General features: G+C 42.6%; 1 protein-coding gene across 1 annotated transcript; it reads left to right on the top strand.

The window, feature by feature from the left end:
• The first annotated feature begins 2,018 nt into the window (after positions 1–2,018).
• On the top strand, positions 2,019–21,202 carry LOC123091960 (uncharacterized). Its single transcript, XM_044513592.1, has 6 exons — positions 2,019–2,323; positions 2,435–2,480; positions 9,798–9,921; positions 19,601–19,680; positions 20,169–20,272; positions 20,940–21,202. Exons 1-6 carry the CDS (start codon positions 2,177–2,179, stop codon positions 20,976–20,978), a joined length of 540 nt encoding a protein of 179 aa, XP_044369527.1. The 5' UTR covers positions 2,019–2,176; the 3' UTR covers positions 20,979–21,202.
• The last annotated feature ends 159 nt before the right edge of the window (positions 21,203–21,361 follow it).

Raw genomic sequence — 21,361 nt, 5'->3', positions numbered from 1 at the left:
ACGGCGGTGGCGGGGTCGTTCCTTGCTCTGGGTTTTAAATTGTTGTAATTTTTGCAGGTGATTTGGTTCCGTCTGCTGGGGAGATCGTCAGTGCGGATGGTGCTTCAGACTTTTTTGTCTCGCATGTTCGACCGAGGGCTTCACGTCCACATGTCGTTCCGCTTCAGACTGTAGGCTCTCCTTATCGACCTATTTCATTAGGTTAGTCCTTATCGACTCATTTCATTATGGTAGTTCCTTTCTATGTGGTACGAGGTCAGCTGCCTGTTTATTTAATTACTCCTTTTTTTGTTTTCTGGTTATAAGTTCTGCTGACGCCGATCGTGGATCCTGTGGATAGCGGTCGTGCTCGATGTAAGAGAAGAATGATGCGGTCGTATAGATGTGGAAGGAAGACATGTTTTTCCTTTCGGTATCAGATTTGCATCTTTTTACTGTATGATTCATTTTGTGTTGACTACTGTATTTTACTTAATGTAGCCATGGGATGGGCCTTCCTATTTCGAAGGATCTTGTTCTTCTACTTAAGAGTACGGATGTACTTCTTTTTTTTCCTTTAAGTTTCTTTGTATAAACTACATGTTTTTGTTTAGCTAATTTTATTTCCGATAGTGCAACTGTTCAGAGGGGTCGTTCGTATTACGGCGGTTCGGATCTTACTTGTCAGTGGTGCGGTGCATTTTATTGGTTCCGTGAGGGTTCACTCCATCATGAGGCCGCCACAATTCGGCGACCTGTTTATACTAGGTGTTGTCGCGGCGGCAAGGTTTCCTTGCCTAAGTTCCGTAACTAGCCTTCACCTTTGGATAGATTGTTGCGATTTGATGGGGATGCCGCTTGCAATCGGTTTATGCGGTCCATAAGGAAATACAATTCCATATTTTGTTTCACATCGTTGGGTGCTTATGTTGATAACAGTATCAACGTTGGTGGCGCTCCTTACGTGTTTAAGATGAATGGGGTGGTGTACCACCGTATTGGTCCTCTCCTGCCTCCTGAGGGTTTTTCTCCAAGGTTTGCTCAACTATATATGATTGATACATGCGATGAGATCCGGGCAGAATGAATGTGTTTAGCAGAGATGATGGCAGTTCTCTCTATCCGGATCCCGAAGTTATTCCAGCTCTTGTTAGGATGCTGGATATGCAAAATCCTTTGGTACATAAATTCCGGCTTGCTCGCCAAAGTTTTATGTAGTCCTGATGACAAAGAGGATTTCAATACCCCGCAAGGGATTGCAACATGATGAAGTTGGACGCCGTGTTCACAATTGGGGTCCTCTACACAGCCACGGTCGACGAAGAAAGAGCTTCCCTGGAACAGTCTCCAGCGGCCCATCTCCACGGATATCCGGTACAAGCATTGAAGGGGAAGGAAAATAATCGATGAGCACTTGAAAACTAAATCTTAGGAGGAGAGGAGGAGGATGAACACACACTAGCAGCACATGAACATGTAACGATTTTTCTGATGCGGTGCCTCTTCGTATACATCCGCAACGCCCATTTACTAAAGACCGTATCATCAGTTACACATGTAGATGCCCACCTATGACACTACTGGAACACTTCACAAAGGCACTATACCACTTCATAATCGGACTTAATCCCATGGGAGGGTATTCCAGAATGTTTTGATTTCAAGCTCCAATGGTGTCTGTACTCATGCTTGAGCTGTACTCATGCTTGAGCTCTTCTGTTGTCTTGTGTATCTTCCCGTCACACAAGTTCCCGTCGTTGTTTTATTTTCCTTTCAATACGTTACATCTAGTTACAGTAAGGGAATATTCTCCATAATGTAATAGTGTGTTCTTTCTACCTAAGATGTATGTCATCTGTAAGTTAATTATAAATACAATCATTTTCTCTTCAATTACCTGGTAGTTGCATTTTAGTTTTTTCTTTTGATTACCGTTTTATGAAAAGTGTACATTAAAAAAAATAAATTAACACGTACAATATCCCCTATTAACGGGCGCGGCGTGCCGCCGCGGGATTCGCTAGGCTCTTTTCTAAGGGTAAAATAACACATTTTATGATGTAAATTATACAACAACTATTTTACATCTCCAAATTTGCATCGTGTGGATCGGATGATGGAGTCGCTCGCGTTGGCGACATAAATTAACGAACGTCGTTCGCCGAATAGGAAAGAGTGAGAAAAAGGAGAGAACTCCATGGCAGCCGAGGGTTCCAGCGGCGGCGGCGGCGGCGGCCGGAAAACACCGTTGCCTCATAACCCAAGAGAGCGCGGAGCGGCGAAATTCCTCACCGGCTTGCCATCGCGAGGAAACTTCTCCTCAAGTTCCATCTCTTCCAATCTGGTACGGACCGCCCCCCCCCCCCCCCCCCCCCCCCCCCCCCCCCACCCCCAGCAGAAAACCCGCGGATGATGAGAGGCTCCTGAGACCATCTTTCTGCTGTGATCTGCGCAGGGAGGCCTCAGGGTTTATGTCTGCGAGCACGACACAAATCCTCCAGGTCAGTAAGACCTTGCAATTATCCATTTCGATTTGGTCGTTTTATGTTAAATTTTACTTTAATTCAGGTTAATGGTGAAGGGTATGAGGGAGCTTTATGGATTAGAAGCTGTATGCAGGGTTCAGCAACTTCTGTGAAATTAGAATTTTGGCTCTAGGGTTTGCTGGTCTCTTTTTTGCTTCAGTGTGCATTTGATGAAAGTTCTGTTTGTTTGAAATGTCCGCTGCGAGCGTGTTTTTTGTTTTGTTTTGCAGTGGCTGCTGTGAGCGTGTTTACGGAATGTGCATTGGTTCAGAGTTCAGACGGCTGCCGTCTGTAGCCTGCGTCCACGCCACCTGTAGATTGCAGTGTAGACAACACGTACAGCAGGGTGACTGTTTGGCTGGCTGTAATACTCAAACGACCTGTAAATAACGCTAATCAACTGAAATGATATCTTTGGGGTCTGACGTGTGTTTTGCATATGACCTGATCACACTTGCCTAATTAAACATATTAGTACACAATGCACAAAAAAAGCACACATGCTACTACGAAAATAGTGATTCATGTGTGTGTACGTGAACTATATAAAATGTAACAAAAATAATATATAAGTTTGAATCGTTACAAAATTATTACATATGGGAATCTTTAATGGAAAAAATAAATATATAAAGGATTATTCAAACTAGTTATAATTATCCAGTTGTTACCAGACTTTTGCCAAAGATGCTCGATCAAATCTTGTTTAAGCTTCTGATGTGTTGGCCTAGCATGAATAGATGAATTCGTTTGTAGTACATCCGCAAAGCAGATGTTGGGGCCACGATTGACCTCCTTCGGTGAAGTGAAAGATGCTCTAGGATTTCTGTCCAAGTCCAAAGTGATGTGAACCATTTCTCCCTCATCTTCAACAATCATGTTATGGAGAATGCAACAAGCTTCCATGATTTTACCGACAAAAGAACACTTCCACAGGCGTGCTGGACATTGCACGATGTTAAAACGAGATTGCAATACACCAAATGCCCTTTCAACTTCTTTCCTTGCCCCTTCTTGATGTCGGGTAAACAATCTGTCAATCTCTATCTGGGGCAGCAGTATAGTCTTCACGAACATACCCCATTTTGTATATATTCCATCTGCAAGGTAGTACCCTCTATCATATTGCACTCCATTGACGGTGAATTGTACCGTGGAGTCTCTCCTTTCAACTCTCAGATGAACAAAGGTGACTTGTTAAGCACGTTAATCTCATTGTTTGAGCCAACCACACCGAAATAAGCATGCCATATACAAAGGTCGTGAGAAGCAACCGCTTCAAGGATCATAGTAGGAACGCTGTGATTACCGCGGGTAAATTGTCCTCTCCATGCATGAAGGCATTTCTCCATGGCCAATGCATACAGTCGATGCTCCCTAACATGGCAGGGAATCCATGAGATTCGCCAATTTGAAGCAAACGCTCCACTTCATCACATCTCTGGGGCCTCAAATACTCTTCGCCAAACATGTCAATCACCCCTTGTGCAAACATCCCCATGCACTAAGCTAGTGCTTGCAGCTAGCTTTAGTACCTCATCAAGTTGGTCAGCAGAGGTGCCATATGCTAACATGTGGATTGCTACCGTACACTTCTGTAGTGGTGAGAGCCCTGGTCGTTGGTGGCATGTGTCTTATGAGTAAAATATGGATCCCACTCACTGAGCGCATTCACAATTCTCAAGAACAAAAGCCTACTCATACGAAACCTTCTGCAGAACATCTCATCTGTGTACATTGGATTTTCGGAGAAGTAACAGTGCAAGAGGTTCTGATGGGCTATTTCACCAATCCTATGTATGTACCTTCTTGCACCACTTCGACGGAGAGATTACTCAACATTTTGTTCCTCGAGCCTGGTGATCAACCTATCAATGACCCAATCAAATATTTCTCGCTCCACGATGAAGACTTCCCAAGTGTTGATACCATCGATTGGGTCACAATTGGTCAAGCTATCATCCCCGTTAATGGAAGACGATATCATTGATTGATATGACATGTCGTGTCGCTGAGGTCCTACATGATTTTCGAAATTTAGTAACAACAACAACAACAACAAAGCCTTTAGTTCTAAACAAGTTGGGGTAGGCTAGAGGTGAAACCCATAAGATCTCGCGACCAACTCATGGTTCTGGCACATGGATAGGAAGCTTCCACGCACCCCTGTCCATGGCTAGTTCTTTGGTGAATTTTCAAAATTTAGTAATGTCAATTTTTTTCACTTTAATTCCTTTACAAAGTACTCGCGTTAAGAAAATATACCACACAAATATTGGTGTGCATAACGCTGAAAGTACTAGCTGCGGCATTTTTACTAGCATAATATCGTGTAGTAGTATTATTGGTCTTGCTTACTGGTCGCGTAAAATTATCCATTTGCTGGAAACACAATGTCTATGTCGGCCTTAAAGAAAATTGTTTCTACTTTTCTCTATGGTATTAGGTGGGTACTTAGATCTTGCTGCAAAGGTTGAAAAGTATGAAAATTAGCAGTATATTTACATGGTACATGAATATGTAATTTATACTATTATATAATACAGTAAAAATGGCACATCTATTAATATCCAAATCGACTGACTATTATTCAAGAACAAAATCAATGACATACGTGTCATGTATGAAGTAGCTCTATTCATGATAAATAATGCAATGACTTACAACTTGTTATCAAGAATCCCTGCTGTGCCGATCTATACAACGCAGCTACGAAGGCACTTTGGAGGTGCAGCCAAATAACAAACTGGGAAGATGTTCATGGAAGAGGGAAGAAGATGTCAGTGTGGGCACTGATTTTATGTGCAACAGAATTAGGTACCGACATGAATTAGTTCATGAGGTGAGCTACGTGATCCAGGTTTTTCTCTATGGAATTCTTGACTTGCACCAGCAGAAGAGGTGAATTAGTTCCACACATAGTATAACAGACCAAGTGAAAATACAAATTACTTTTTTCCATGTAATCTTGACTAGCACTTTTTTCCATGTAGTCTTGACTAGCACCAGCGGAAGAGCTGGATTACTTCCACACATGCAGAGTAGTACATAGACCAAGTGAAATACAAACTATTGCACTGGCGCATCACAAGGAGTACTACTTGTTTAGCACGTAGCACATTGTATTAGCAACCATATATTCTTTCAACAGCAAACTTGAACAATTCAAGAAAATACATAACATAGCATGTAATCTGAAGTATGTAAATATAGATAGCTTCTACTAGGTCTTCAGACCAAAGTTCAAAATGGCGCTGGGTGTTAATTATGCGTTTTGGGACCTACATGCGCCTTGCTCGCTTATATGCTGCTTAGGCATGCCTAGGCGTGCCGTACAATATTTTACGGGCACCATACGGACAGGCGAGCAGGACAGAGCTGGTGGGTGAAGATAAGCCGAGGAGCTTGGGGCAGGGGGGGCCTCATGAGCAGTAGATTGAGGGGCTGGCGATGTGCGGAGGAAAGGAGCTCGAAGTGGAGGAAGATGTGCGTGCCCGTGGAAGGCGGAGGGGATCTAGGTCCTTTGGTCGTCGGCACACGGAGGAGAGCCGGACCCTAACCCTAACACGAGTTGTTTGATTTGGTAACTTCCGTCTCTTTTGGCGCCCATGCCGTTCGTTTTCTTCCTTTTCCTGCTGCTCCTTGCTCATTGTTCTGTGCCGTGGTGCGCCCCTAATCGCTGCGTCTGCGTGCCTGATCACGCACATAGGGAAAAAGCGCTATGCCTAGACGCGCCTTGTGCTTTTCCGAGTGCGTAGGGGCAAAGCGATGTGTTTTGCCAACGCACTGCGCCCAGGCGTGCCTTTTTGAACTTTGCTTCATATGCACAAGTTAAAAGACTGGAAATAAAGTGCCTTGTGCTTTTCCGAGTGCGTAGGGGCTAAGCGATGTGTTTTGCCAATGCGCCGCGTCCAGGCACGCCTTTTTGAACTTTGCTTCATACACACAAGTTAAAGACTGGAAATAAAGCAAACCTTCTAGGACTTTGTTCACATAACAGTGCATGATCACTGGGAGCCCCAAAGAGCCTATGTATGGATGGAAGAAAAAGGGCAACCTGGTGCATGTAGCTCCCGCTTGCGCAGGGTCCAGGGAAGGGTCCGACCACTTTGGGTCTATAGTACGCAGCCTTTCCCTACATTTCTGTAAGAGGCTGTTTCCAGGATTTGAACCCATGACCTCATGGTCACAAGGCAGCAGCTTTACCACTGCGCCAAGGCTCAGAAACAATACAGAAATTTGAGGGGTACATCAAGCGAAGCTCGACCACAATCCACCACCACCGCACCACCGACATGGATAATGTTTCACCATCCTCAATCCTCTGCCTACTTTGCTTCTTTTGTTTCCATGCGAGTATCCAGAGCTTCCATTCTGCCATGATTCTAGAGACCACCGAGGGCATCTTCTCGAAAGTGTGGCTATTCCGCTCTTTCCATAGGGAGAACATTACCAGGGTGGCAAGCGCATATATTTCCTTGCTCTTCTTCGTCGGATATCCGTCATGCACCTGCTCCCACTATTCCACCAGGGTCTAGTTGGCCTGTGTGCAAGGGATAGCCATTCCAAGAGCCCGAGATACTTGGAACCAGACTACCATAGAGAAAGGGCATTGCATGAGTATATATGGTTGAACGATTCCGGATCTTGGTCGCACAACGTGCAAGCTGGCTGATGGGGGAGCCCTCTGTCCTGGAGTCGATCAGCCGTCCAGCATCCATTGAGCTAAGGATTTTAGGCGTAGTGGCGCAGACAAGTGTCACAATTGTTCTTCTCTCAGCAATCTTGAATTGGCAGCGAATAAGGCCTTGTACGCAGTCATAGCTGTGTATGTTCCGGAATCAGTCCAGATCAGCGGAAGCTGCCCAGGGCCTCGGACATCGAATGGCGCAGGCGTTCTACCCATAGGTGGCAGAATTGGAAGATCATCGAAGCTGAGAATTCACCCTTTATATCACTTATCCATGCGCTCTGAGCCCATCTCGAACCGAAAGTTGGCGTCTGCCATTCGATATTGCATAGAGAGATCCAGGGCCAAATCCCTCGGAGAGGCTCCGTCTAGCTATCTGCCGGACCAGAAAACGGCAGCGCACCCATTCCCTACCGAGCAAACAGTAGAAGCATGGAAAACACCTGCTGCTTCTGGCGATACAAGGATACTCAGCCCCTGCCATGGCCTAGAGGCACTACACGGGCCTGCCATAACCATCGAACCCTAAGCGCTGCATTAAGCAGGTGGAGGTTGTGAATCCCAAGTCCACTGCATTCAACAGGCCGATAGACCATATCCCATGCTACCTTGCAATGTCCTGATCTTCACGAGCCCATCCTTCATTTCATCTGGCATCCCTTTGGTATCCTGCACAAGGAGCGCTCTATAAGCTCTTATCATTTCAGCCCCCTTTTCTTGCTTCTTAGCCTCAATGTTGTCCTTTGCTGCAAGGGCTGAGAGCCGTGCTCTTTCTGCCGAGAGCCTTGCTGTCTCAAGCTACTCACTCGAGGAACATTGCTGCATTTCTATCATATCCCTACGAATTTTCTTAACTTCCTCCTGAGTGGCTATTAACTTCTCAAGCAACTCCATATCACCTGCAACCTCCTTTGACCTACCTTTGCCATTACGTTTTGGCTTGACATTTTTATTCCAGGTGGGCGTGGGATATCTTCGACGTCCTCAGGAGTGGACACATGCCTTCCCATCTCCCCTGATTCTGGGATCTTTCTTTCCTTCGATTGCTCGAGCCACTCGTTGTATGTAGCCCATTTCGTGTGCTCATTAATAGCCCGCCAACAATCCATGTGACATCTTGGTCACAAGGCAACAGCTTTACCACTGCCAAGTCTCCCCTTCGTACATAGTTCTGAGATCATTCAAAAAATAAATCAACTTTCATAGTTCTACTTCATATGCAATCTGACCAGAAAGAAGTAGAAACAAAGCTTACACCGGTCTGTATGGATTGACAAACAAGCAAACCCGAAGCCTGGTAGAAGAATAAGTTGTATAAGGGTCTCTCAACTTTTACACTTTATTCGCCATGCTGTATGCCAAGCTTTTCTATAGTCATAATATTATATAACAAAATTATGCTCTTTTCCATTCGCTATTGAGTTTCCTTATGTGCATATCATAAGTAATAAATTTTGTTTTCAACACAAGGATAGATTTATAGAAGTTGAAATAGCACTAAAGCGAAGAAAGTACTTTTTTTTGGGAGAAAAAGAAGTACTGCTTTCATCAAGCTTATCGGCTAAAAACAGTTGTTCTGCATAATGCTCGTGAACTTGTGGAGCTTTTGTTGCTAAAGTTCAGATTTCTTTCTTACTATTACTTGGAGCTCCATGAAAAGTCAGGTTGCCGATTCTAGATACGGATCAAATCACAAATTATTTTGGATCTTTTCCCTCAGCTACACGTCTCTTGTTGAAACATTCAAAGGGAAGACAATAAAAAATGAGGTGTATTGTACGCAGCAAGAGCAAGCACATTTCAGATCAATCTCTTGAGACACGAAATTACGTGCGTGAAAAGTATGACGATTAATTATTGACTTGTCTGGCCGTCCGGCAATAGCTCTTCTTACTTTGATTAACTGCGGCCACACTCGCTCGTTGCAGAGCACTAGAGATTTGAAGGTATATACGATAAATGTGAGCACAGAATTAAAAACAGGGATAACATCCACGGGTAGTCCTACAAGCTCTTGTTGCTGTCCAAATTGGGAAACTGAGAAGAACAAGAACGAATCGCAGCAGAACTCGGAGGCAGCAACTGCAGCGTTCCATGGCTGCTTCTTGGTCTGGAGATCTTGAGTCAATGAAACGTCCTATGACACTAAGAACTCTGGTGGTGTCTACAACCCATGATCAACCGATAAGACCCTGCTCTACAGTGCCGCTGACGGCTCTCAGCAATAGGTTCGTCAAGAATCTCAACAATGGCCTGCCATCCATCATCCAAAAATAAGGCAGTCTTCCTGTCACCGAGAATCATGGATGTTAAGGCAAAGAAGACATCCCTCTCGATCTTGACATGGCACCGGCCTTCGTTCGTCCGCTCCAATGGGCCTGAAATTTATTGTAGCCTACGATCTAGCAGAAATGTTATCTGGTTTATCGGAGACTTGGGGCCAGCCTACCTTCTAGCTGGTTGGTAATCTATGATCTATGTTAAGGTTTGCATGGTTCTATATTTGCAATTTGCTATAGTCACACCTATAACCTTTAATCTATGATGCTTATGCCTTTTCCTTTGTCTATTCATTTGACTAGTCGATCTCTGTGATATTTTAGAGGGACAAGTGATCGAGACGGATACGACAAATATCTTAATCAGACATCTGCAACTAAAGAAGAAAGAGAGTGAGGCCAAAGACGCAGGTTCTAGGACTCCAGGGGAAAGTGGCAAGGGTAAAAGGTAAAACTGTTAATTTTTTTTGTTACTACACAGCCATGCAGCCAGCGCTCTATATTGTGCTATTTGGGCATCTCTTGTTTGTAAATCTCCTTGTTCTTCAATTGGATAAAATATGGATTCCTTGTACATTACGAGATAAATCAACCTGGTGGCATTTCCTGTTGCATTTAGGCGCTTCTTTTGCCCTTATGTTTATTATATAGTGAATTTACTTTTCAAGTCTTCAGGGTCTAGCATACTTGAATCCATGGTCCAATTGGCGCTTCGGGTGTTGATGAAGGATCCATGCTGATGTCCATGGGTTGTTACTTGTTACGCACGACACCTTTAGCTGCTCCTCTTGCTCAGCTGTCCACTTCGGCACACTACCAATCTGAGCCGGTGCACAATTCCGTGAATACATCTTTAGTTGCTCCTCTTGCTCTATTGTCAACCTTGGCACACTACCAATCTTATCCGTTGTGCCAACCTGCACATCGTCAGTGGAAGTCTATGCTTTGCTTGTATCACAGGAGCCACATGAGTTACTAGTGAGCCGCCTGTTGCTAAAGGTGACTGCATCTGTGTGCTACTACTCTCCCCCTCTTGACCAATCTCCTATTGGAGACATTGATGAAGTTCTTCAAACAAGACACTTTTTTTTTGAACCGGGCATGCCCCTTTCCATTTGCATGAAGCGGAAATACAATAGTATCCGACACAATCAGGAAGAAAGGAAAGAAAGGCAGCGAGTTCAACGCACTGCCAGGAAACCCACTGTGCTCGTCCGCCATCGAAACGAGCACCATGGGGCGAAAACCTGACAGCACCTACTTAGTTCAAACCTATTAAACCAGGAAACACAAAAGCGGAGCCATCTAACATTTGTCCCCAGCACCGAAAGCCTTGACGAAACACAGCAGACCTCATCACCCAGACGCCTGCTGAGCGACGCAGAAACAGCACCAATCATCAAGAGATCACCTCTCTCGTGTCCTACACGGTACGTCTAGCCTCTTCGCACATCACCATTAGCCTGGTCGTGCTCGATCTGATCATCTCAGTCCCCAGTCGCAGTTTCGCCGCTTCCTCCTCCGGCTGGAGACCTGCCCAATAAAGAAGAAAGGAACAAGCCGAGAACACAATCTCAAAAGGAGATTTAATCAACTTTTTCTCAAAGGTAGCTCTATTACGTGCCAGCCATATAGCCCAGGTGGCCAGGTTACAGCGGCTAGGCCGACAGTGTAGAATCTAGATCCATTAGGCAAGAACATATTGCACCACACATAGAATTGCCATAAATTGTTAGGGCAGAGCTCAGTCCCCAGGACTAATCCAATTGCCCTCCAAGCTACTCGTGCCACAGGACAAGAGAAAAACAGATGAGATGTTGTTTCAACATTGTTGCAGAAGGAACACATAGGGTTCCCCCGCCAATTTTTTCTTCTCATCACATCTCTGGTAAGCACCGCATCTTGTGCCATTTCCCATAAGAAGATCTGCATTTTGAGAGGCAGTTTTGCTTCCCAGATCCATTTATAATTGCACCCATAAAGAGGTTTTTCCAGCCATTTATACATAGATTTAGTGGAATACTTTGCATTCTTACTCAACCCCCAAAACACCACATCCCTATTTGCTGTAGTGTCCAGCCTCGCAATCTGTTCACGCATCTCATCCCATTGACCATTCAGATCAGGGCCTAGACGTCGTCTGAAGAAGGTCGAGGCCTCTACTTTGGTAAATTTTTCCACCGTACAGTCTTGATCTGTACATATTACAAACAGCTGAGGAAACATCATGTTAAATGGGGGTAGCCCATTAATTGGGTCTTTCCACACCCTGGTTAAGTTGCCGCACCCTAGTTAATTCGTCTCCCCACCATGTACAGCTCTTTGATCTTCAGAAGAGCTTTCCAACATGGAGAGTCAGAACATCTAGGGGTCACTGTTGACACAGATTTGTTAGATAGATATCTGGCTCTCACCAAATCCTGCCAAACCCCAGTTTGGGTTTCTAATTTCCACCACCATTTCACCATGAGGATAATATTCTGCTTCCTGAGATCTTTAACACCCAGCCCCCCTTTATCTTTCGATCTACAGACCCTCTTCCATTTGACTAGATAATACCTATTTTTCTTATTGCAACCTTGCCAGAAAAACTTCCTACGATGCTTGTCCAGCCTTTCTATAAAGGTTTTGCTCATAAGCCACATAGACATATGATAGAGAGAAAGCTGCGACAGCACCGAGGTGAGTAAAGTGAGTCTGCCCCCTATAGATGCAGCATTACCAATCCAGGTCCCAAAATTCTTCAGGTATTTATCTGTAATGAACTCCCACACCGAGTCCTTTAAGGCAGAAAAGCTCACTGGCATTCCGAGATATTTGATTGGGAAGTGTCCAATCTCACAGTTAAATATCTCGGCATATTTATTATCAATGTCAGCATCCCCCCCCCCCCCCCCCCCCCCCCCCCCGATCGTTAAGATTTCACTTTTCTGAAAGTTCACTTTCAGACCTGACATCAATTCAAACATATATAAAAGAATTTTCAGGTTCATGGCTTTTTCCACATCGTGCTCAAGGCAAATGATCGTATCGTCTGCGTACTGCAGGACAGCCACTCCATTCGGGATAAGATCAGATGCGAGCCCAGTCAAGAGGCCATTTTGCTGCGCTTTACTGATCATCTTATTTAAACAATCCGCAGCTAGATTAAAAAGGAAGGGAGAATGGGGGTCTCCTTGATGTACTCCTTTTGCACTTTGGAAATATGGACCCACAGAATTATTTAGTTTTATACTGACTGCACCATTGTACAGGATTTGCTTCACCCAACCACACCAAGTCTCATTGAAATCCCTCATCTTATGGCATTCCAGCAGGAATTCCCAATTAACCTTGTCATATGCTTTCTTGAAGTTGAGTTTAAGCACCACTCCCACTCTCTTCTTGACATGAGTATAATTGAGGAGCTCATGGAGTGTCATGATCCCATCCATTATATTCCTCCCCTTGACAAATGCATTTTGTGATAGGCCAATCAGCTTATCAACGTATTTTTCTGCCCTCCGATCCATAGTCTTGGTGATCAGCTTATAAGAGCATCTAAGAAGACAGATAGGACGGAACTGCTGAATACGCTCAGCGCCCGACACTTTAGGGAGAAGAGTAATCACGCCATAATTAAGACGCTGCACATCAAGCGTCGCAGAATGGAAGTGATTGAATATCTGCATGATGTCTTTTTTGACAATACTCCAGCAGTGCTGGTAAAACTCCGCAGGGATATTATCGGGGCCAGGCGCTCTGTTGGTGTCCATCGCAAATAAAGCCTCTTTCACCTCCTCTTCCGAGAATTCCCTGGTCAGATCATCATTATCCTCTTGATTAAGTTTCTCCGAATCTCCCCACGATTAAGGATCCATGTGAAACAAGTTGCCTGGGGCAGGGCCGAAAAGATTTTTATAAAACTCTGTAGCATGTGAGATCAGGTTTTCGGTACCCTCTATCTCAACATCACCACATTTAAGGGCATGAATGGTATTTTTCCTCTCCCACCCATTCGTGATCTTATGGAAGTAGTCTGTATTCAAACAAGACACTTAGATCAGTTTTCTCACCATAAAAGGGTTCCGGTTCACAGAACGTAACATCCATTCTCACAAATGTCCGCCTCTGTTTGTACCCTCTTTGTCCTGAAGAATACCCAATAAAGATACATTTGACTGCCCGAGGATCCAGTTTGTTGACTAATGGCCTATGATCACAAACAAAACAAGTGCAAGTGAACACCTTGGGAGGAATTGGGAATTTATTTTCTGTGAAGATCAACTCGCACGGTGATTTCTTACCTGTTACTCAGGATGAGAATTTATTTTCTGTGAAGATCAACTCATTCGGAATGCCTCAATAGACATTGCAGTGGCTGGGATCAGGGAGTTCAACATCCAGGCCAATATCAGGGAGTTGTTAACACTCCACTTCTTCCATTATGAACTCTCCTTGTCAGTCGGCTCTTCAACCGTCCCAGGAACATACCCTTTCAGGACTTTTGTCTTCAAGATCAACAAGGCCCGCCTCGACCAGCTCAGGTAGCTGCTCACACCATTCAGAACATTTGGCATGAGCTCAGGACTGATATGCCCTGGTTTTGTTGCCTGCTCGGGGCGACGCGAGAGGCGCGAGGTTTTCATATTCAGGAGGACTCGCTGCTTCTTGAGGCTTTTTGGTGGACGACAAGGGTGTTTATAGCAAAACCATGATCAACCTCCTCATGCTTTAGCTTCCTATGACTTGATTAAATGATGAAACATAATGTTGCATTAAATGCAGACATGTCTAGGTGGGGGCGCTCCAACTATATATTTGTTCACTTCATCATTGGACTAAAATATGTGCTAACACTTCACTGAACCATTAATCCAACAATTACGTGTTATCAACTACAAAACCACAATAGGGATTTAGATGTCCTTTCAGCTTTAGGTCATCTCCAACGCCGACCCTCAAAACGGGCACAATATTTGTTCGCGGACCAGTCCTTTAGGGTTTAGGGTTTAAGCGCCCATAGATGCTAAATTAGATCTTCCTTAAGCTGCTCATGAGTTGCTTACTGCCAAATTTGTTGATGCATTTGGACAAACTCATCAAACGTGGCATGATTCTGATGTGGAAGTTGGATAGGGTCACCCATGTTCTCAAATTCCAGACCTCCGACATCATCTTCACCTTCATCCTCCACGATCATGTTGTGCATGATCACACAACATGTCGTCACCTCCCACAAGGTCTCCGGATCCCATATTTTTGCAGGTCCTCGAACAACGGCAAAATGGGCTTGGAGCACTCCAAATGCCCTCACCACATCCTTTCTAGCTCCTTCTTGGTTGTCTTTGGGCAAAGTTAGCTCTTTTTTGACCAACTGGCTCAGAGATGGTCTTGACGAAGGTCGCCGACGGAGGATAGATATCATAAGCCATATAGTAGCCCATGTTGTAGTCATGCCCATGGATAGTATAGTTGCATGAAGGAGCTTGTCCTTCACTCAACCTAGCAAACAATGGAGACCGTTGCAGCACATTGATGTCATTGTGAGACCAGGGCATGCCAAAGACAACGTGTTAAATCTAGAGGTCCTGTGTTGGAACTGCTTCAAGAATGATGGTCCTGTGTTGGTCCTGATATTGCCCTTGTAGAGAATTTGGGTGGTTCTTCCATCTCTAGTGCATGTAATCAAGAGATCCGAGCATACTTGGCAATCCTCTTGCTTTCGAGGGTGCCATGAGCCTTTCGGTGTCTAAGACAGTTGGTTCTTTCAAGTAGTGCGGTCCAAACACCTCAACCACTGCAGTAGCAAATCTGACCGTGGTGTTTGCGCATGTGCTCTCAGACATCCGAAGGTACTAGTCCCATGAATCTCTGGCCGTGCCATATGCAAGCATCCGCAATGCAGTCGTGCACTTCTGGTAATCAGAGAATCTTATTCTTCCTACATCATCCTTCGAAGATGAAGTAGTCATCGTAGGCCTAGACGCCATTGTAGCGGCGATCGAACACATTTTTCCACATACGAAAGCGCCGTCGAAAATTGCCCATGAATAGGGCATCGAGGGCAAAGTAGTCATCCATCTGTGTCAAATGCCCTTGTGCCCTGTTTCGATTCAGCATTTGATGACCCTTGATCGATCCCTTGAAATTGAGAAGACGCCCTTCCGCACGCTTCGCATCTGCAAGGACCGCCCACATCATTGCCGTTTCATTCACATAATCCTCCTCGTCAGACGAGTTGTTGGACGACTCAACAAAGTTGTCGTAGATGTCTGTATCACTATATAGTACACATTTTTTTGAACTTGGAAGTGCCACTGCAGCTTCCCACCAAATTCCCACTAGATTGATCCAAGACGTTTATTTGCAAGTTAGGGTGGCTACCACCACTCATCACAACACTACTCAACAGATCGGACGGTTGGAAATGACTGGATTCGCCACCATGCGTTCACGCGCGGAAACTTCTCTGTTGAAGCCGCTAGATACGTACATCACGTCAGCAATAAAGTTCCACCTTCCGCGGTTAGCACATGGTCATACATATCTCTCAAGATCTTGTGTGCATGGTGACATTATAGCATACCGTACAACCAAAGTGCATGGTGACATTATCACCTACAATAGTAACTATACGGTTGTTGTAGAGACATGACATTTTATTGTTGTCAAACTGAAACCGTTACTATTAAATCATACATCAATTGTTTTTCTTGTGAATATTAACATACATAGATTACAAAAATGTGAGATCGATAAAGTGATATCAAACTGCCATGCATTTGACAATTTTCCTACGGATCAAATTATCCATCAATCGAATCGTTCGACGTGTAATAATTTTACCAAAAAGAAAATTTTCATTCCCTCCTACATGTCGCACTTACCCCAACGTGATTACAAATAGGATAGAATGAGAAAATATTATTTGTAGAGACACGACATTTTATTGTTGTCAAACTGAATCCGTTACTATTAAACCATACATCAATTTTTTTCTTGTGAATATTAACATACATAGATTACCAAAATGTGAGATCGATAAAGTGATATCAAACTGCCATGCATTTGGCAATTTTCCTACGGATCAAATTATCCATCAATCGAATCGTTCGACGTGTAATAATTTTACCAAAAAGAAAATTTTCATTCCCTCCTACATGACAAAAGGAATATAGACTCGCACTTACCCCAACTGATTACAAATAGGATAGAATGAGAAAATATTATTTGCAATACAATATTTAATAAATATAATTGTGAAAATGTTCATTGCGTGGCAGTTCTCATTTTCGTGTTCAGGCCATTTTCTTATTTACTGAAGTTGAATAGCGTGCATCGCACGTGCAACTTACTAGTACTCCATGTCCGAATCCATTGCTTGAAAGAAGGGAGAAAACTTGTCAAAATTTAACACAAGCATTTCGCCAAACACTTGCCGGGCATGGTGACTCCCACGGACGGCATCCGTAGGTGCGGATTGTACCTGCGCAGCGGACGGGCGAGAGGTGCAACAACGGCGTAGGCAAAGCGGTGTGGCGACCAGGTGGAGCGGCGGAGGTCCGGCATGGCCTTGGTGGGTGGTCGGGGTGGTATAGCGTCGGCATTGGCCAGGGAGGAAGCGGATGCTGATCAAGGGGCAAGGGACGGAGACGCGGGCACCGGGTGGGGTTTGGTGTGGGCCGGGGGTGTCAGAGTCGTATGTTCCTATGTGGCAGAGGTGTGGACGCCCGCAAAGCTCCCGCAGCTTTGCGTCCAGTTTGCGGGATTTCGGATAGCCGGATGAGTCTGCGGATGTCTGCGTGTGATGGCGTTGGATGGCAAACTGCGTCCGGACAGCTCGGTCCGGATGTTTGCGGGCAATTTGAGGATCGGCTTTGGAGATGCCCTTGCACCTTTAAAACTGTGCTCCCCATGATCGAACTTTAGATTTTTTTTGACACTTCAATTTGGTCATCAGTGACCTCCGCGTGTTATGAAATAAATTATGGAGGTAATATCACCCGAGTCATAGAACTTGCGCCGTATGTTCTGTTTGGTGCTAGAACTTCGAAAATACGGTTTTATGGTCACCGAACTTGACTCAGGCGTGCAGATACGGTTATAATAGGCGTATGCGAGTGTATCCATGTGTATGGATCCACCTGTCGGTGAGTGATGGAGCTGGGCATGACATACTTTTACAAAAAAAACACCCTCATATTTTTTTTTTGCGGAAAAGTAAACTACTGGAACACATTTATACGAAAATTAACAAAAAAAAGGGGAACCCTAGGACTAGGAACACACGACCTTCTCTTTTAACACAAAACGATCTAGCCTTTTGACCACCAATTCAGTATGTCTAATCTCCATAATGAACTCCTATGTACTCAAAAGTGACAGCATGTGGAGCTTAAATGTACTGCGTATATTTCTGCCCGTTTTGAACGAGCTACTTTTTTAAGATATTTGTAAAACATGTGTGTTATATAAATGTGTTTGTTACACTTTTTCACATGTTTTTATATAAATGGCTTTAACCCTTAAAAACATTTTTCTTGGCAAATAATTTTTAAGATAAAAAAATTTACTAAATATTTTATAATCCTGAGTATTACATAAACCAGTGTGTTATATAAATTAGTGTATTACATATTTTGTTTTCATAATTATAATTCAAAAATATTATTTAAATTATACAAACATTTCATAATTATACGCACATTTGTGTAGTTCAATTTTTGCATGATAAAAAATATTCATAATTTAAAATTTAAACTATTAATATGGACATTCAATCCTAGCTAATATTTAATTTATATAAGTTTTTTGAATATAAGTTATGAGTAAAAATTATACACAAGTGAATATTCATAAATATTTAGTAAATGGTTGTATTCATCATTTTGTATAGTTTAAATATAAGCCACAAGTTCATATTTTTTGGGATTCATTAAACATATTTATTTAGTAAAGATTTCAATGTCCGTCTTAACTAAATATATTTTATATAATACACATGTTTATATTTAAACATTTTTATTTACTGTAATCATGGTTTATATGTATAGTATTTTAACAGGCACATATTAGAACTTAATTTTAGCACTTATGGTTTACAAATATCTTAAATGTATTTATTACTTACGTTTTATTCCCTCCGTCCCATAATGTAAGACGTTTTTTGACATTAGTGGTGTCAAAAAACGTCTTACGTTATGGGACGGAGGGAGTACCAAATATTTCATATATAATACACAGGTTTATATTTACTAATCATCTGTATGTATAATATATTTAACACATAAATTTATTACTTTTTTATAAATATCTTTAAAAAAATAGCGCGTGCAAATGGACCGCACTATATGCAGCCCATTTAAGTTCCGCATGTGTTGTCTTCCAGTAAAAGAAAAAGTTAGTTAACTTCCTCAAAAATAATATATAAGTTATCTGTGTTAGACATACTAATCTAGAGGGTGTAGTGGCTAGAGCGTACTGTGTTAAAACTGTTGTTCACGGGTTCGAGTCCCAGTAACCTTGTTTTTTATTTTATTTTTGTCAATTTTCGCATGCAATGGCAGTACTGTTGTTGGGTTTTTCTGTAAATAAAAAATGTGAAGGAATTTTGTGCAAATATGTGTTGCAGGGGTTGACTTTTTCTGCAACTAAAAAAATATGTGGGTGTTTTTGTAAAACTATCTCGCGTCTACTGCTACCACTCACTGACAAGTGGGACCATACACATGGATACGCCCCATACGCATATTGTGACCCTATCTGCACGATTGAGTCAAGTTAGATGACCACAAAACCATATTTTCAAAGTTCTATCACCAAACTAAACATGCGATGCAAGTTCTGTGACTCCGAATGATATTTCCCTCTAAATTATGCAACCTGTTTGGTAGATAACTGTAAGGGGAACCCCTACGGTATAAATAAGAATCCAAGTTCGCTTTTGCGAGGAGTTGAACCTAGGCGGTGGGATTGTACATCCACCCCCCAATAAAATGAAGTAGGCTCACTTGTCAAGATTTTTTATAAAGCTTGTGTTTCTTTCGTTCCAAAAAGGCTTTTATTTTTGTTCATGGGCTTATTAGTATTTTATTTAACATCACATAAATTCACTCTCAAAGTAAGCTGTATTTCCTTTTCTGTAGATGTGCTGCCAGAAGTTTGGGTGTGCAAAAGTCATCAAAAAAGCCCAACTTGGGCAGTTCTTCCGGATTGCCTTCCTCTGGTAAGTCCCTTGATCATGTTCTTAACTTTTATCTTCACCTCTGTGTCTTTTATTTTGCTCATCTCTGAAAATAATGCATGTGGCATAAGATGTGAATCTTGGAGGCAGATAGAGCGAAGGGATATCTGTCATACATTGTTTAGCAGAAGTAGATCATGTCTGATTTAAGTGAAAAATTGAATATACGTTGTCAGCTTCCATCCAACTTCTTACCACAAATTCTGTTTTTATGTATGATGTGTTAACCAATTCTACCCAGAACACCTTTTAATGCTATCGAACCATTAGTTCTAGGTTTAATAGTACCCAGATATGTTTTCATACATTCAAGAATAAGCAGTATGTTTGTTAACCAGGCATGCTTTAGCATTTTAAGATGAGAAATTAGTGCGCTCTTTGGTTTTTCCAAAACCCGATAGCAGTATTGTTTTTTTTTTGCGCATAAGCAGCGTTGTTTTTTCACTCTGATGGTTACTCTAATCTTGCAGATGAAGCAATATCTGGCTTTTCACAGCACACACTGCAGTCCTTCACCGTAGAGAGGTTGCGTGCACTTCTCCGACAAAGAGGCCTCACAACCAAGGGGAAAAAGGCACATGCTAAAACTTCTTATTCTGAATTTAAAGTTCGTAGAATTAAAAATCTTGATCAATGGTATAACCATTTGAATTGTGCTTCAAAAGAACTTAATTGAATATCACATACATCTTGTACATTTGACATTTTGGATATTTCTGAATATGCTCCACATGCTTGAAAATTCATTTTGTAGTGATTTCAGAATATGCGAAGCCATATTCGAACATTCTGACAACCTACCTACTATCTAGCATGCTAGTATGTTTGTGTATTCTGCAATTATTAGCAGAATTTAGCCTCCAAGGTAAAAGTAAATTGGTGGACAAAAACCAGAAATGAGCGATGCAAGTATTTTGTTTGCTAGAATACAAAGTTTTTGGAAAGCAAACTGTTCTGACAGTGCTAGTGATGCTTTTTAATATTGTTGTTTTACATATAGTGCTAGCACATCTCGGTTTTTGTGCTATTTCACAGTATTTTGTAGCACGTCACGGTTTATGTCCTATTTCATAGTATGGTAGCCAGTATGTGTGTTAGAAAAAAAAGAGGTATCACTATTGTATTGTAGAGTGCTCTTGTACCTTTTTATGAATATATTTTGTTTGTGTATGTATTTTCCAGTTTGGAATTGTCATCTCATCCAAATAGACACTAATATTATGGTGGCCTTCCATATGTAGGACGAACTGATCACTCGCTTAAGAGAGGCGCAGAGTTGATATCAATCTCAAGTTTCTGCCTTGTTTGTGATTGATCAATTGCCTACTGGCACCGTAAAACGTTGCTGAGTTGAATGAATTATTATCAGGCTTTACTTGTTTACATTTTGTAGGTGTATGACTTAAGGTGATGTAGTGATTTACTCAGGCTCAGGCTATCATGAATTTGATGTCTTGTAGCGAACTTTACTATATGCTTGTCAGAATTCTTGTTTCATCTTGAATTTTGGATTAGAAATGTGGCGGTCCAGTGTAGAAACACCATGTAATATAGGTCTCCGATTGCTGTTTTTTTACCCTGAAACCATAGAACAATAGTTTGATGGTAACTTTCATTAAATAAAAGGTATATGTACAAAAAATAGAATAGCAAAGGGAAACTA

Source organism: Triticum aestivum, chromosome 4B (genome assembly GCF_018294505.1).
Source record: "Triticum aestivum cultivar Chinese Spring chromosome 4B, IWGSC CS RefSeq v2.1, whole genome shotgun sequence".
NCBI lineage: Eukaryota > Viridiplantae > Streptophyta > Magnoliopsida > Poales > Poaceae > Triticum > Triticum aestivum.
The sequence above is the reverse complement of the archived record's forward strand: the minus strand, read 5'-3'. Positions and strand labels throughout refer to the sequence as shown.